This window comes from Haliotis rubra, unplaced genomic scaffold, assembly GCF_003918875.1.
Source record: "Haliotis rubra isolate DU_JTF1 unplaced genomic scaffold, ASM391887v1 Scf434, whole genome shotgun sequence".
Classification (NCBI taxonomy): Eukaryota; Metazoa; Mollusca; class Gastropoda; order Lepetellida; family Haliotidae; genus Haliotis; species Haliotis rubra.
The window spans coordinates 694,354-711,959 of record NW_025767118.1 but is presented as its reverse complement, the minus strand read 5'-3'; the positions used below and the strand labels follow the sequence as shown (position 1 = coordinate 711,959).

Here is a 17,606-nt window from a genome sequence, read left to right as displayed (position 1 = left end):
GGATTTGTCAAATACCTGCACCACTTCGGACATCCTCCCACATTACGTGGTACGCAGTGTTATAAACGAACCAAAGCGGCGAAAATTATGGTGACGTAAATGAACGGGGAATGTTTAGGCTCGTTGACTGGCTTCATTGCAAAAGGGGCGGTGTGGTAGCCTAGTGGCAGGGAGAATAGAAGACGAGATTATCCCTGCTAATGGTTCGCTCGTCACCCCGAAAGCCCGGGTTCGATTCCCCACATGGGTACAATGTGTGAAGCCAATTTCTGGTGTCTCCCGCCGTGATATTGCTGGAATATTGCTAAAAGCGGCGTAAAACTAAACTAAACTCACTCACTTATTGCGTCCATCGTATCCTAGTTATTTTGATCGAAGCTCACGACGTCAATCACCGAATTGTCTGGTCCTGACTTTATTATTGACATACTGCCGATATACTACCTGAATATTGCTGAGCAGAATTTATGGCAAATTTAACTATCATTACACACAATAGTTGATGTGCTCACTGTAATGACTTTATTATATACATATGCGATATACTACCTGAATATGCATTTAACAATCCAATGTGAACTGTATGTATATGGTCTGTTAAGAGTATGTATTTGTTGGTAAAAAACAAAAAAGAAATAAAAATACCGCGATAGAGTATCCTCTAATCAAGTGATATATATCTCCATGTTATTTCGACTGACACTGTGAGCACATCTACTTTGTGTTTTGTTGTCTTTTTTATCTGATAACAACCTAACATTCGGTTTGTCCCGGAATAACACGAGTTGGTCATGAATGTGGTAAACGCTCTTGGCAAACTCGTTCAGTCCCCGCCCATCATATAGGGAACGGAAAGATACGAGTATTGACGAATGGAATGTGTACTGCTCGCTGCTGGTTTGCCCCAGTTCAAACGCGGAAGTGTCAAAACTAGCTTTTCAGTGAACATATCGGCATCGCGCTGACAATCAAATAGTTACAGTGTCAACGTCATTACATCATCAAAGATTTACAACGTCAAGCTTTTAATGACTGGAAACATGTTCCGCGTCGTTCGATGTGCTGTGGTGAGACCGCTCTATTGGTTTCGAGGCCTATCAACAGCTGATGCGAAAGAGAAGGGAGACGAGCCGAAACCAATCAGCGCTATACCGAGGGTGAAGGGCTGGCCAGTTGTAGGCACTATGTTTGAGTTCGCGAGAAACTACCGTGTTGGGCATGACATGCTCCTCGAACGTCACAAAAAATTGGGGCCAATTTTTCTGGAGGATACGGGAGGATTTCAACAAGTTCACATTTTAGACCCAGCTGCACTGAAAGAATTTCGTCACCAAGATGGAAAATATCCTGTCAGGATAGGGTTTCCAGCTTGGGACGAATATAACAGGGATGCTGACCGAGCGGATGGGCTTTTTACAGCGTAAGTATAAAACATACCTACAGCTACATAATTATGCCATATTGATGGTGATACGGTCCCCACTAGGTCTGTAAATTATTCAGTGCTCTTCAGATTGTAATACATGCCCCAAAATTTGAAAGTTACGAAAGTTGGACTACGTCTTTTCTAAAGATCTTTTAGCTGCCTGTTAGGCATTTCAAAATGGCAACAAGTTTCTAAGATGGTCGGTATTTCCGATTAACAAGTGCTATTATTTATGATTGGTCGATTTAAAAACTTTTAGTAAAGTTTGTTTGTTTCCTTCACTGACATGTGAAATTTGTTAATTGACTTCTCGCGAGCGAGTTGCAATCATTTAGAAAAATAAAATAGTTAAAGTCAAGGGTACATTTCTGCGAAGCGGGATTCGAACTCACTATCATCATTTCTTGCTTGCCAAAGGGACGAGCGTCCTTAGAGAACGTGGAGAAGTCGTGTAGAGTGATGAAGGATATCGGCAGTCTGTTCTTGAAAGAGACTAGAGGACTTCTCACACTTGACCCAAAGAACATTGCCCAACCCATGGCTGCTGAAACGGTTGCTACACACTCCGATGGGTATTTCGCTTCAAGGAATTCCTGACTGGTTTAGAAACTGGAGACGAGTGTTCATTCTAGCAAGCTATTAAGAAGAACATAAGGAGATAGAACGCTAAGTATATGAATATGTATAATTTTGATGAAAAGGAGCCAATATGAGATGGTAGAGTCAGCCTGAATCTGAGGAAATCAAGACTTGCTTTATATATTTTAGGGCTGGACGGAAGGGAAAACAGTGAGGTTTGAGACAGACTAGTAAGCAGATTGCGGTGCCATAGACGACTACCCCTACCCCGCCCATCCCTAGCTTCAAACATCTCACCCCTACTCCCCACCCCAATCTCCCACCAGACCGTCTAGTTACTGAGTAATGTAATTGTTTAGACCTGTCATGATACTGTGTTATTAGACATACAATATAGTCTTGTCCCTATAGTGCGATGGGGTAGCCCAGTGGTTAAAGCGTCCGCTCGTCATGCCGAAGATCCGGGTTCGATTCCCCAATGGGTGAAATAAGTGAAGCCCATTTCGGGTGTGCCCTGCCGTGATATTGCTGGAATATTGCAAAAAGCGGCGTAAAACCATATCCGCTCACTCACTCTCGTCGCTATATGGTTGAAATTGTTTTGTATTCTGAGTTAAACTACACTCACTGTAAACAGCAGGATCATAATATAGTTCGGAAGACGGTGTTTCGGATTAACGGAACCCATGCTTGTCGAAAGAGGTGACTGTTGGGATCGGGTGGTCAGGCTCGCTGACTTGGTTGACACATGTCATCGTATCCCAATTGCGCAGATCAATAATCATGCTGTTGATCACTGGATTGTCTGGTCCAGACTCGATTATTTACAGATCGCCGCCATATAGCTGGAATATTCCTGAGTGCGGCGTTAAACTAAACTCACTCACTCGGATTAACGGGTTCCCGACTAGTGAGAGGTCACTGTAAATATTTCATCTTTTATGCAGACAGGGAAAGGAATGGCATCGACTACGGAGCGTGATTGACAAGCCGTTGATGAAGTTGAAGACAGTTGAGAGTTACGGCGAGGGGTTCACCGCTGTCGCTGCCGATTTGGTCGACAGATTTGTAACTCTCAGAGGGACCAATGGAGGAGTCGTGGAGAATCTGGACGTCGAACTCTTCAACTGGGCTTTAGAGTGTAAACACGTTTGTTTATTTGCCGCAGGTCTATGGTTGTTGCTGCTACCGTATCCCCTAATTTGTCCATCGCCTGGTTTCCTGGGTGCTGCGCTTGCGCTTTATTGCTGGCGCTACTCTAAGAAAAGCGCCAGCGCGGCATATCCAGGGAACCAGGCTGATTTGCCCAATGATGATAGGGTGTTGCTTGTGCCCGCGGGCCAACTATGTGCTCTGTCCACATGCCTGCACTCATATTATAACTCATTCTTTTTAGTTTCACCAATATCTTCCTCAATCATCTAATTTTAAATACCCGTATAGGTCCGGGTAAGAATATTGATCTTCAGTAACACTAGCTAAGATACATAGCGTTTACTAACAATGTCATGAACGCTATATGCAGCACCTCCATAGGCCGCAATAGTGGAAATCCTTTGTCGCACTTTCGCACGCTCGTTACTATTTTTGCGCACGAAAAACTTATATGAATGACTTCTTTGTACTTATACCTACACGTGCGCCCTATTTTCGTTATCAAAATATCTAAAAAATAAATATCTAGAAGCCATCAAACATCTCAGTCGATCGCTCACATATGAGTGGCGCCATTTTGAATCACGTGACCTGTGACGCGAAGGGGATATCCCTCCCTAAAATAGTAAAACACGAGTTCCATACCTCGCTGCTTGTTTACAACACATTTTCATACATTTCTAGGCAGTTAAAACGATTGTATGGAGATTTCGTTTCCAATCTAGACTGACTGACCACCCCTGCTCTTTCAACAGCTGTTTTGCTGGTGAGGTTTCAATGCTTCATATAATATTGGATTATTGCTGTCACCATAACAGTTCCATGGGTGTTTCTGTACTACTCCTGAATATTTGCCTACAAAACACAGTTTACTAATAAGACTTATTAGAATTTAGGCATTAAATAATTAACGAGTTCATGAATTAATTATCTATAAATTTCATTTATACCCAAAAACCTTAAATATTTCTCAGTTCACATTTGTGGTTATTAAAATGCGGTCCGTCCGTCCGTGCACATTTGTCTTTTCCGGAGCCGAACTTCAAAACCGTTCAATACTTTTCAACACAAATTGGTATCAATATCAATCAGAACCTAAAGTGGTGCCTTGTGCTATTTGCAGATGTTTTACTTATATATTTTTGTCGTTTCCATGGAAATGATTTGGAAAAAGTAGGGGTGGGCTTCTTTTCCTCTCTTCTTTTCCTCTCTTCTTCTACGACCATGTGTGGAAACGTGCTGTAGGCTAAGTTGAATCAAAAGTTATCTGGCCTCTGACCCCCCGACCTCTGCCCCCACTCCGATAGCAGTACCTGTCAATCATCTCAATAAGCGTCTTCAATGAGATTTTTCTGCAGCCTCCGCCCCATTTTCGCATGGTGTCGGTGGCCCTAATCAAGACCATTATCAAACCGGGAGACTACATGGTCAGTCTAGATCTCCAGGATGCGTACCTTCACATCCCGATCTTCCCGGCTCATCGCAAGTTCCTTCGGTTTGTCTTCGAGGGCACCCACTATCAGTGGCGTGTTCTCCCGTTTGGAATTTCTTCGGCCCCGTGGCTGTTTACACGGGTGACGAAGCCTATCACCAGGTTCCTCCACCGCAAGGGGATAGTTTTCGAAGCTTACATCGACGACTGCATTCAGGCACAGACCGATCAAGCCCTTCTGCTTCGTCACATGCAGTTTGCGACACAGCTTCTTCGCCAGTTAGGCAGGTTAATCAATCTGCAGAAATCGGAAATAGTCCCTACACGTCGTCTGCAATTCATTGGAGCAGTGTTCGACACAGAGGTCAACAAACTGTTTGTCCGAGGGATCGTTTCTGCAAGATACAGCGATTGGTTTCCCTTGCACTAGCGCAATCCAGGACGCTTCGTCAATGGCATGAGGGCCCTGGGCCTCTTGACGTCGGCTCAGGCATTGACCCTCAGGGGTCAACTGCAACTTCGACCCTTGCAGCTCTTTCTAGCGCCTTATATCAGAGTGGGCGATCCGGTTGCCTTGATCACTCTACCTCCGGAGCTCCATCCCCATCTCCTGTGGTGGATGGAAGAGTTAAATGTTTGCGTCGGAGTTTGCTTAGGGCCGTTTGTTCCGTCTCACCACCTGTATGGGGACGCGTCTCAACACGGGTGGGGAGCTCATCTTCTCAATCTACAAGTGGCAGGGCAGTGGTCTTTACGCAGATCGCACCTGTCACATCAACGTTCTGGAGTTCAGGGCAGTGATTCTTTCAATCAGTCACTGGCAAGATGTCCTACGAGCAACTTCCCTCATGGTCCGATCGGACAACGCAGCAGTGGTATGGCATATCAACAGGATGGGGTCAACGGGGTCTGCTCAACTCCTGCAGTGGACTCAACAGTTCTTAGACCTGGTGGACTCTCTCAACATCTCTGTACGAGCCAACCACATTGTGGGGGTGAAGAACGTCCCGGCCGAGTCGTCCCTCTCTAACAGAATAGAAATTACATCCTCAGGTGTTCCAGACCTTCTGCCTTCCGTTGACGACTCCAACAGTGGATCTATTCGCCACTCGGTTCAACCATCAGCTGCCTCTGTTTGTGTCACCGATTCCAGACCCTCTGGCTTGGGACCACGATGCTCTAGCCATCCTGTGGGATGACCTGAAAACTTACGCGTTTCCGCCAGTGGCCCTTCTTCCTCGCATACTAGCGAAGCTGCGTGCAACTCAGCGGATGACACTGCTTTTGGTCGCGCCCTATTGGCCGGCCACAAGTTGGTTCGTAACTCTTCAAGACCTTGCCGAAACAAATCCTGTACCACTTCCCGATCGGCTCGATCTCCTGGTGCATCCGCACTCCGATCAGCTACATTGGTCCCCGCTCACGCTCCATCTTCACGCTTGGTGCATTTACATCAGTCGTTAAGGGCTATTCGAAGGTGTGTTGCTACTGCCATCACTACAGCACATCGCACTTCTACTAGGTCACTCTATGATGACAAGTGGAAGAATTTTGAAGCGTATTGCAGGAAGAAGGGCATCACATCTGCCACTACGACGTCCCCGCAGATGTAGGCAGAGTACCTTCAGCATCTCCGAACCTCCAGAAGTCTCAAAGGTTCTATGCTATCTACTTACCTGGCTGCCCTTAACACGGTTATTGCGTCGGCCTCGGGTGTGAAGATGTCCACTGTCCCTGAACTCCAGTCTCTCCTTAGGTCTTACAAACTTGCTGACCAATCTCAGAAGTTCCGGCCTCCAGCTTGGGATCTTACCGTTGTACTGGCTCATCTTACGTCAGCTGATTATGAACCTCTGGAGGAGAAAGATTTTGAACATGTCTTCTTTAAGCCCTTTTTTCTCTTGGCCTTGGCCACAGCTGCCCGTATTTCTGAGTTGCACGCTCTCGATGTTTCTCGGATATGGTTTGAGAGGTCTAGACATGCTAAAATTTTCCTTGGTTTGCGGTGGGATTTTCTCGCCAAGAATCAGTTACCTGGACAGCCGGATCACACGTTCACGATCCCGCCACTGTTTACTATCTTGGGCCCTGATGACATAGAAGATCTTTCCTTATGCCCGGTTCAAGCATTACGGATTTACCTGGCTGCCTCGCAGGATCGCCGCAGACTGCGTAAGAGATTGTTCATTCCATTGTCTACTGCCTCCACCTCGGAAGTCTCACGCACTACCTTGGCATTTTGGATGAGAACTACGATCCTGCGTGCTTATGCCTTTGCTGACCTACCTCCACCATCGACGGTGAAGCCTCATGAGACTCGGGCTCTCGCTTCCACCATGGCACTTCACAGGAATTGTTCCCTCCAGTCCATCATGGAGGGATGTTTTTGGAAGTCAGATACTGTGTTCGCATCACACTACCTGCGGGATCTCTCGGTTACAGATGTGGAAGGTCTACATCAATTCGGCCCCCTGGTCCTGGCGCAGCAATTGTCATCGGACCGCGTTCGCAGATAAAGCAATCCTTCTTTGGTCGGTTTTGCTCTGTACATAATAAAAGATATCGATGTAATCCATGTCTTGGTACTCTTTTCATTTGGGATAAGCTCATTTTCACCTAGGGAACTAGGGTGTGTTTGCACTGTCATCACTATGACTGGATGAACTGTGAGGCAAGTCTTGTGCTACATGCAGAGATGGTCGACATTCCGCTTACTGACCTCTACTCTTTGAGCAATTACGCCAGTGGAGTGGTTGATTTCTGAGTACCTACATGGTTTTCAAAGCGTTCCGCTCCTAAGTCCATTCTCACCTTTGGTAAGTTAGGGGGATTGGTACTGAACGTTAAAATAGTTGAGCAACCGGGCTATTCCCTCTTTCACCGCCTTCCAGCGTGTGTCTGTGGTGGGTAGTTCCAAAGCAGGGACTGGCCAGATTAAGGTCCTCGACTTTAATTCACTGGGGTCACCTGATAAATCGTGGGGCGGCGGGGCCTACTTGCCAAACTGCGTCCTTTTGCTTGTCAAAAGTTGCGGCTGAAAACCACATTAATTCGGGAGCGCCCACTCCCTAGAGTTGTTGTGCTGTGTAAGTCAAGGGGTTACCTGAAGAAACCCATCTCAAGTTTGGAGTTTGCATATCGGGAGTTGGTGCTTTCTCCTGGCCTCCTTGGGTTATGCGTCTTCACGGTTGTAAGTATTGACAGGGTAATCTGCGGCCCTCCTACCAACCGTGGGATTGTGCATACCGTGAGATAGGAAAAGTTTAAAATTTTGAAAATTATAATGTAAATTATATATTTATATACTTATCCTATCTCACGCGATGGATACCCACCCGACTTGCCCCACATCACAGATTACTGGAAGCTCCAAGACGAGAATGACAGGCACAGACCGTCACGTGATCATCTGAGCGATCTGCACGCTTATTGAGATGATTGACAGGTACTGCTATCGGAGTGGGGGCAGAGGTCGGGGGGTCAGAGGCCAGATAACTTTTGATTCAACTTAGCCTACAGCACGTTTCCACACATGGTCGTAGAAGAAGAAGAGAGGTGCTTACCGTGAGATAGGATAAGTATATAAATATACAATTTATATTAAAATTTTCAATTTTTAGATATTTTGATAAAGAAAATAGGGCGCACGTGTAGGTATAAGTACAAAGAAGTCATTCATATAAGTTTTTCGTACTCAAAAATCGTAACGAGTCCGTGAAAGTGCGACAAAGGATTTCCACCATTGCGGCCTATGGAGGTGCTGCATAGCGTTCATGTTAGTGAACGCTATGTATCTTAGCTACAGTAACCCGTGCTTGTCGTAAGAGGCGACTAACAGGATCGGGTGGTCAGGCTCGCTGACTTGGTTGACACATGTCAGTGGTTCCCAATTGCGCAAATCGATGCTCATGCTGTTGATCACTGGATTGTCCAGACTCGATTATTTACAGACCGCCGCCATATAGCTGGAATATTGCGGAGTGCGGCGTAAAACTAAACATTTTCACCCCAATGGTTAACCTGAGACCTGCATCACTTCGGGATTTCATCCCACATTAGGCAGACACACAATGATCTTACTAACTGGAATACTGTTCAAAGACGCGTAAAACCCAACTCATCTACTCTCTCTCTCTTACAGCTATATCGATGGTCCTATACGAGAAACGCATGGGCTGCCTGTCCGACAACCGAAGTGCCAAAATCATCGAGTTTATTCAAGCATCACATGAAATGACTGACATGACCAACAAACTTATATTATTTCCTCCCAAATTCTCTAAACTGTTCAGGCGTAAAGATTGGAAAACGTTTACTGGAAGCATGGACACTCTATTTAGAATCGGTAAGTTCTTGAGCTCGGAAACCCAAATGTCAACGGTGACCTTTGTCATCCATTATTGGGGCCTTCAGTCCGCCTTTTCATTTTTTACAGAATTAATACAATTGCAGTATGTATGTAGTTGGTAATGGAATTAAACAGTCATCTTCGTTTTCTTGTACAGTAATGATAATTTTTACCTTTCAATTTGTTATTTGAAGCTCCTAAATTCTCTCAATCTGCAGTACATTGGAAGGTGAGTATCGACTACTTTCTTCTTGAAGTGATCCGGTTAGAATTGGTCCCGGGCAACCCATGCTTGTCATAAGAGGATCGATGCTCATGCAAAACATTAACTTAGACTGTAAGTACCATCTCCTCAGACCCCACTTGACCAATATTGGGCTCGTCGGGTAGCCTAGTGGTTAAAGCATTCGCTCGTCATGCCGAAGACTCCGGTTCGATTCCCCACATGGGTACATTGTGTGAATCCCATTTCCTGTGTATTGTTGGAATGTTGCTAAAAGCAGCTTAAAACTAAAGTCACTTACACTCTTGACCAATAAGAGTGAAAGGTAAGGTTCATGTCCCACCAACGTTAATGCCTGAATTTCAGAAACCTGATGTATATCGTTGAGGGCAACTAGAAAAATGGCCTCTTCACACACTTTGACATATAGTTGGCACTAACTTGGCAGGCTGTGGTAGAACTACTACACCGGTGCTATTGTTGGGTAGTTTCATGACACAATTGCAATACGTCATACCTGTAGTTACTTGCCCTGATTTGGGGCCAGTGTCTATCGTACATACAATCATGGTTGAGTTCCACAAAAGTGGTACGAGGTATAACGACTTGCTTCAGGGGTGATGGAGTAGCCCAGTTGTTACCTGAGATGTTCTGGTCCAAATGGTAGGGATGGTGGGATAGCCTAGTGGTTAAAGTCGAAGACCCGCGTCTATTCCCCACATGGATACAGTGTGTGAAGCCCATTTCTGGTGTCCCCGCCGTGATATTGCTGGAATATTGCTAAAAGTGGCGTAAAACTAAACTCACTCACTCACTCTAAATGGTAACGATTTGCACCACTGTGTTTTGCTCCGGGGCGATGAAGTAGCCTAGATGCTAGAGTGTTAGTTCGTTTTGAGGAGGGGCGGTGGGGTAGCCTTGTGGTTCAAGCGTTTGCTCGCCACGCCGAAGACCCGGGTTCGATTCCCCACATTGGTAAAATGTGTGAAGTCCATTTCTGGTGTCCCCCGCCGTGATATTGCTGTAATATTGCTAAAAGCGGCGTAAAACCATACTCACTCACTTACTCGTCATGAGGAAGACGGGGGTCGATTTCCACATGGGTATTATGTGGAATCCTCATTTCTAGTGTACCCAGCGGCGTTAAACCAGATTCACTCCCCTGGCTTGATCCACACACCTGTTCGTTCTTATGTTGTCACATAACTGTTCATTCGTCACTGACGTCACTGTTCCAGCAAAGGAAAGTATTGACCAGAAGATACAGGAGATAGCTGACAAACCGGAAGACGAGAATGCAGGTGTTCTGGAACAGATGCTGGCCAAGGGGGTGTTGACGCCAAAGGAGGTGTACGCCAACATAACACAGCTGATGGCGGCGGCAGTTGACAGCGTAAGACGCCGACTAACCAGTAGCCTCGAACCAGTTTTGTCTCGAGTACACTTGAAGGTCTTGAAGACTGACTTCCATAGTCTTCAATAACTTTCGTTATACTGTATACTAATTTGAATAAGTCAACGAACACACAAAACTAGAAGTCCGTGCGTTGCAAAAGCCAAAGTATTGTCGGATAAAAAATCTGATGTTCATTTACTTGTTTCAGTAATATGCAACCGTATATTGCCGAGCACCAGGCAGGGAAACAACAAGCACCTTTTAGTTTCTATTGTCTTGAAGCGGCATGGGGTTCGAACTACCAATCTTCCACTTTCCGGGAAACGCTCTATCCCTACGGAGCCATCATCACTTCATCAATTCATGAGGGCATTTGGTTCAAGAAATTGTAACCGTCCATAGATAAAATATCTTGTGGAAAAGTAACGAAAAGTAATGTTTTTAAAGAGCTGCAGAAGAAAACAGCTTGAAACAGGAATTTACTTTACCCCCTTCGGTATATTCCTTTTCATCTTTGGAGCCTCTGTAAATTTTAAAAATATTAGGAGGTTATCAATCATATTTTTAGACGTCACACACAGTTCAGTTCCTGTTGCATGAAGTATCCAGGCAGCCAGACATCCAAGGGAGACTACTGGAAGAAGTGGAACGAGTTGTGCCCCCTGGGGTCAAACCAACCGCTATACACTTTCGCGACATGCCGTACCTGAAGGCTGTCATTAAAGAAACCTTGCGGTGAGTGAGCAGTTATAGAATTCTGTTTGGGAATAATAAACAGGATCAGGTGGTCAGGCTCGCTCACTTGGTTGATGAATGTCCTGCGTAGATCGGTACTCATGCTGGTGATCACTGGATTGTCGAGTCCAGACTCGATTATTTACAGACCGCCGCCATATAGCTGTAATATTGCTGAGCGCGGCATTAAACAACAAACAAATGCTAATCATGAATACCAGTAATAGAATGCCGCTCTTTGGAAACCAACTGTTTTGTGTTGAATTCAGCATGATATAATGTTAGGCACTGACGATCTTCTCTATGTTGTGTTTCAGTCTGTATCCGATAGGTAGCGTCATTATGAGGAACATGCCCAAGGACGATGTCATCATGGGGTACCACGTGCCAGCGGGGGTGATTATGCAGCCATTATGAAGCGCTAAGGTTGTGTTTTAAACGCCTCGATCAGATATGGTTGAACTTAAATGGCGGCAGCCTGTAAACCACAGAGTCTTTAAAAGATACCGTAATATATTCTGAAGAAATGTGTGGAGGGGAAGCGGCTCCACCTGTGTGCCGTTGTACAAGGCTAGTTTAGACCTAAGGTGACCGTAACTCCCATACCTTAACATACACTTTACGTAGTCTTAGCACTAAGGTTGTTTTGTACAACAGCACCCTGGTATAACCGGTGTGTGTGTGTGTGTGCGTGCGTGCGTGCGTTCGTGCGTGGTTATACAAGATAAGACCCCCATCCACAACGACCCATACCCCCTCCCACAATTATCCACTTACCCCAAGTTGATCACTGGATTGTCTGGTCCAGACTCGATTATTTACAGACCGCCGCCATATGTATAGCTGGAATATTGCTGAGTGCGGCGTAAAACTAAACTCACTCACTCACTCCACTCACCCGAAAAAATTGTGGTGACACTTACGCTGTACGTGGGAAGTCTTCACACAGCGACTTTTTATCATTTCTTTTCTTCACGAAAAAGCCCAAACTTGTCCTTGGAAATCTATTTACCAAAAGAGGCATTATACGAAATGAGAAACTTATCGCAGCGAACATATGTTTTTAGCGTTATTTGTAATTCAGTATTGTATCTTGTTGCTAGACAATGGTCAGTGTTGCGTTGTATGCCCTTGGACGACAAGAATCCGTGTACGATGACCCTTTGACCTTCAAACCTGACCGCTGGATGAGGGACAATTTGGAGGAGAGACAGAAACTCAACCCCTACACATTTCTGTCGTTCGGGTTCGGGCCTAGGATGTGTGTTGGTGAGTTCATAACTAGACTAGGTTCGGGCCTAGGATGTGTGTTGGTGAGTTCATAACTAGACTAGGTTCGGGCCTCGGATGTGTGTTGGTGAGTTCATAACTAGACTAGGTTGTAGCATACGATGTATGAAATAGCATTATCAGTTGTATCATCAGTAGGGAAAGATACCTAGTCACTACAAGTTCACACAGTTCAGCCATTCAGTTAGCCATGATCAGTCGTTCATTCATTGGGACAGTGTGGTAGTCTGGTGGTTAAAGCGTTTGTTCGTTACACCAAAGGCCCGGGTTCGAATCCCCCCTGCTGTGACATTGGTTACACCAGTGTGAAGCCCATTACTGGCCTCCCCTGACAAAATCTAGCCTGTCCTCCAAATGCCGTGATATTGCTGGTTTGCTAATATTGCTAAAAGCCCTTTCCTCCACTCACCCGTCTCGGACGTTGGGACATTCATTACTCGTGGAGATCCGGGTTAGAATGGGTCTTCAGCTAACCATATTTGTCCTAAGAAGCGACTAAGGATCAGGTGGTCAGGCTCGTTGACTTGGCTGACATATGTCCCAATTTCGTAGATCGATTTTCATGCTGTTGAGCACTGGTTTGTCTGGTCCAGACTCGATTATTTGTAGTTAGCCGCCATATGGCATATAACATTCATTCATGAGCCCAGTACACATACTTATCTCTTGTTGGATTGCCATGCTCCCAGTGCACCCACTGGCATAGTGGACATGTGGCACATGGACACAGATGTGCCCCGCTGTATCAGTGACATGTGCCCCGCTGTATCAGTGACATGTGCTCTCTGCAGAAACGTGCTCTTCTATATGATGAACATTGTGCCCTGTGAAGATAACGCATAACCTTTTAATAGTGGAAATGTTCATGTTTGTGCGCTTTCAAAGTGAAAATGTGCCCTTTTTGTATCGGGGTACTCTGACACATGCCATATACTAAGATATACACATTCTATTTTAGTTCCGCATCTCCCAAACATGTCCTAAACTTACATACACATGTGAATTGTTGGTTCATTGCAAATCAAACATGTCCTGTACTAAGATATCACATTCTTTATAGTTTAAATGATTTAAACACATGCCTTATACTAAGATATACACTCGTTTATAATACTTATACACTTTGTTTTTCAGTTCACATGCCCTGTACTAAGATATACATGTTCTTTATTAGTTTATGCTTCTCCAGTCCATGCCCTGTACTAAGATATACATGTTCTTTATTAGTTTATGCTTCTCCGGTCCATGCCCTGTACTAAGATATACATGTTCTTTATTAGTTTATGCTTCTCCGGTCCATGCCCTGTACTAGGATATACATGTTCTTTATTAGTTTATGCTTCTCCGGCCCATGCCTGTACTAAGATATACATGTTCTTTATTAGTTTATGCTTCTCCGGTCCATGCCCTGTACTAAGATATACATGTTCTTTATTAGTTTATACTTCTCCATGTTCTTTATTAGTTTATACTTCATGCCCTAAGATATACATGTTCTTTATTAGTTTATGCTTCTCCGGCCCATGCCCTGTACTAAGATATACATGTTCTTTATTAGTTTATGCTTCTCCGGCTCATGCCCTGTACTAAGATATACATGTTCTTTATTAGTTTATGCTTCGGCCCATCGGATATATGCCCTGTACTAAGATATACATGTTCTTTATTAGTTTATGCTTCTCCGGCCCATGCCCTGTACTAAGATATACATGTTCTTTATTAGTTTATGCTTCTCCGGCCCATGCCCTGTACTAAGATATACATGTTCTTTATTAGTTTATGCTTCTCCGGCTCATGCCCTGTACTAAGATATATATTAGTTTATGTTCTTTATTAGTTTTATGCTTCTCCGGCCCATGCCCTGTACTAAGATATACATGTTCTTTATTAGTTTATGCTTCTCCGGCCCATGCCCTGTACTAAGATGTACATGTTCTTTATTAGTTTATGCTTCTCCGGCCCATGCCCTGTACTAAGATGTACATGTTCTTTATTAGTTTATGCTTCTCCGGCCCATGCCCTGTACTAAGATGTACATGTTCTTTATTAGTTTATGCTTCTCCGGCCCATGCCCTGTACTAAGATGTACATGTTCTTTATTAGTTTATGCTTCTCCGGCCCATGCCCTGTACTAAGATGTACATGTTCTTTATTAGTTTATGCTTCTCCGGCCCATGCCCTGTACTAAGATATATATGTTCTTTATTAGTTTATGCTTCTCCGGCCCATGCCCTGTACTTAAGATGTACATGTTCTTTATTAGTTTATGCTTCTCCGGCCCATGCCTGTACTAAGATATATATGTTCTTTATCAGTTCACGCTACTGCAACACATGCTCTGCACTAAGACTGACTTGCGGATCTGTCCAAGCATCTTGTTAGAATGTTGAATGTTTTCCAGGACGCCGGATTGCTGAAATGGAAATCCAGACGCTCGTGTCCCTTGTGAGTGATATTATTTTAGCTGTAAACTGAATGTTCAACTGAGCTTATGGCGTTTGGCGTTTTCCCCATCAACTGTCAATTTCTCTTTGAAATTCGAAGCTGATCGAAGGCTGTAACTATCTCATTTCAGCGTCTTGTCTGAACGTTTTTTCGGCATATGAAGCTAAAATATTTTAAAGGATGGCATGACTTATGTTCTATCATTTATATATATATATAAATGTCTCACGCAGACTTATATCATTTGTCTAGATCATCCAGCGGTTTGAGCTCAAGCTAGATGAAGATAAACCGGTCGAAATCATTTCAAAACTATTTCTTGTGCCAAAACACCCAGTGAGGATCAGATTTACAGACAGGAAGTGACATCATAATGGCTGACATATTTGTCTTTTACCTGTTTCTGCTGTCATATATTCAGTGTGGCAAAGATAGTAAGTACATATATATATTTATGTTGAACTGGTGTGTCCTTGACTAGTTCTTCAATATGGACACAACGCGCTCAGCAATATTCCAGCTATATGGCGGTGGTCTGTAAATGAGTTTGGACCAATACAGTGATGAACACCATGAACATCAATCTACGCAATTGGGATACGATGACATGTGTCAACCAAGTCAGCGAGCTTGACCACCCGATCCTGTTAATCGCCTCTTACAACAAGCATTGATTGCTGAAGATCAATTCTAACCCGGATCTTCACGGATATAAACGACATTGAAAAGAACATTTTGCACCACACGCTTTTTGCAGACAGTGACGTTTCGTATGTGAGTAGGTTGAAAAAGTATTTCAGTAATCTATTTATGTTTTGCATACATGCTGAAGCCTCAAAATTAATGCAGCCGTTTGAACAATTACAAAATGTTCATTCGAAATATTTCAACATCTACTTGAAATATTTACATCACTGAACGTGCAGGACTTAATAAGATTTTCAAGGTTATCATTCTTAGTGTGGCAGCTATTTTGACCACTTTTGTAGATTTCTTTACCCGATACTAAAAGCACGGACTTGATATACAACGTGAATGGAGGGTGTAATCTATAGGTGTTGGCGACCAAATGTTAGATTAAATCTTAACGTTCTACACGTACACTTCTTAGATCAAGCCATAACAATATTATTGTACAAGAAGATACAAATATAAACAATGTACAAGTAGTGAAATACAATTTTAAAGTATTTTATATAAATACATTTATTCTTCAATATACATGTCCCAGTTAAAGTTCTTTCATTAAAACCCATACAATGATAAGTGTATGAGTATGGTTTTACGCCGCTTTTAGCAATATTTCAGCAATATCACGGCGGGGGACACCAGAAATAGGCTTCACACATTGTACCCATGTGGGGATTCGAACCCGAGTCTTCAGCGTGAGGAGCAACTCTTGACTGCCCTCTCGCCCCTACAATGACAAGTGTTGCTTCCAGTGTTTCTAGCTTTGGTTCAAAATAAGTTTATGCATATTTTAATGTGGTGCTGTCATAATATGGATAGATATTATTTTATATTTATCTCCGTAGCATTTCCATCCATTCATCTATCTCCCCTCCGTGGTCTAGTAGATAGAAGGTTCGATCCCAGAGTTTGGTTATACTTAACTAAAATGTTGATAAAGATGGTACTTGTTGTTACCCTGCCTTGCACACGGCATTACGGGGATGGAACAAAAACTGGTCTGGGTGGGGGATTCATGTTAAATCGCCGCATGATCTGAGTGGACCAGTACACTGGCGTAAGTCCAAACTAGTACAACAGACACACGTGCATGCATGTCACAATCTTGAAGGCGACGTGAAACCCCATTTTTCATCTCATCCGCCAATCCATGTTTTCCTGATGTACTTATTATTTGCTGAAATGTTTAGCATCGCTTTGTTGTTGTGTTGAGGGCAAGTAAAAATATTTTTAAGCATCGCTTCTTTGTGTTGAGGGCCAGTGATGAAATATTTTAAGCATTGTTTTATTGTTGTGTTGAAAGCCTCGATATCTTACATTTTAAGCATCGTTTTGTTTAATTGTCTGTTTGTTTATTTAGGGACAGTGTTGCTCATCATAACAGAAAGGGTACACGTCATGACCTGTTCGAAATAAACAGTGATGACAAGAAGAACATTTGTTTGTTTTGTTCAACAACAACAAGAAGACCGTACTTTCATGGAAGCTCATGACACAGTATGTATCAGACCTCAATAACAGAACATGACACAGTACGTATCAGACCCCAATAACAGACTATGACACGGTACATATCAGTCCTCAATAACAGAACATAACACGGTACGTATCAGACCCCAATAACAGAACATGACACGGTACGTATCAGACCTCAATAACAGAACATGACACGGTACGTATCAGACCCCAATAACAGAACATGACACGGTACGTATCAGACCCCAATAACAGACCATGACACGGTACGTATCAGACCTCAATAACAGACCATGACACGGTACGTATCAGACCCCAATAACACCATGACACGGTACGTATCAGACCCCAATAACAGACCATGACACGGTACGTATCAGACCTCAATAACAGAAAATGACACGGTACGTA

The 17,606-nt window shown here is 43.8% G+C and overlaps 1 protein-coding gene across 4 annotated transcripts; it reads left to right on the top strand.

The window, feature by feature from the left end:
* Window positions 1-862: 862 nt before the first annotated feature.
* Window positions 863-17,151, top strand: LOC124289154 (1,25-dihydroxyvitamin D(3) 24-hydroxylase, mitochondrial-like). 4 transcript variants are annotated; one of them, XM_046725761.1, is made up of 10 exons: window positions 1,320-1,420; window positions 1,844-1,998; window positions 2,953-3,146; window positions 8,734-8,937; window positions 10,402-10,556; window positions 11,128-11,294; window positions 11,612-11,690; window positions 12,398-12,563; window positions 14,986-15,029; window positions 15,282-17,151. In XM_046725761.1, exons 2-10 carry the CDS (start codon window positions 1,886-1,888, stop codon window positions 15,393-15,395), a joined length of 1,236 nt encoding a protein of 411 aa, XP_046581717.1. In that variant the 5' UTR covers window positions 1,320-1,420; window positions 1,844-1,885; the 3' UTR covers window positions 15,396-17,151. The 4 variants fall into 4 exon arrangements, with proteins under 4 accessions (XP_046581716.1, XP_046581715.1, XP_046581714.1 ...); XM_046725758.1 differs by lacking the exon at window positions 1,844-1,998 and having other exon boundaries at window positions 864-1,420; XM_046725760.1 differs by lacking the exons at window positions 1,844-1,998; window positions 15,282-17,151 and having other exon boundaries at window positions 863-1,420; window positions 14,900-15,009.
* Window positions 17,152-17,606: the final 455 nt, after the last annotated feature.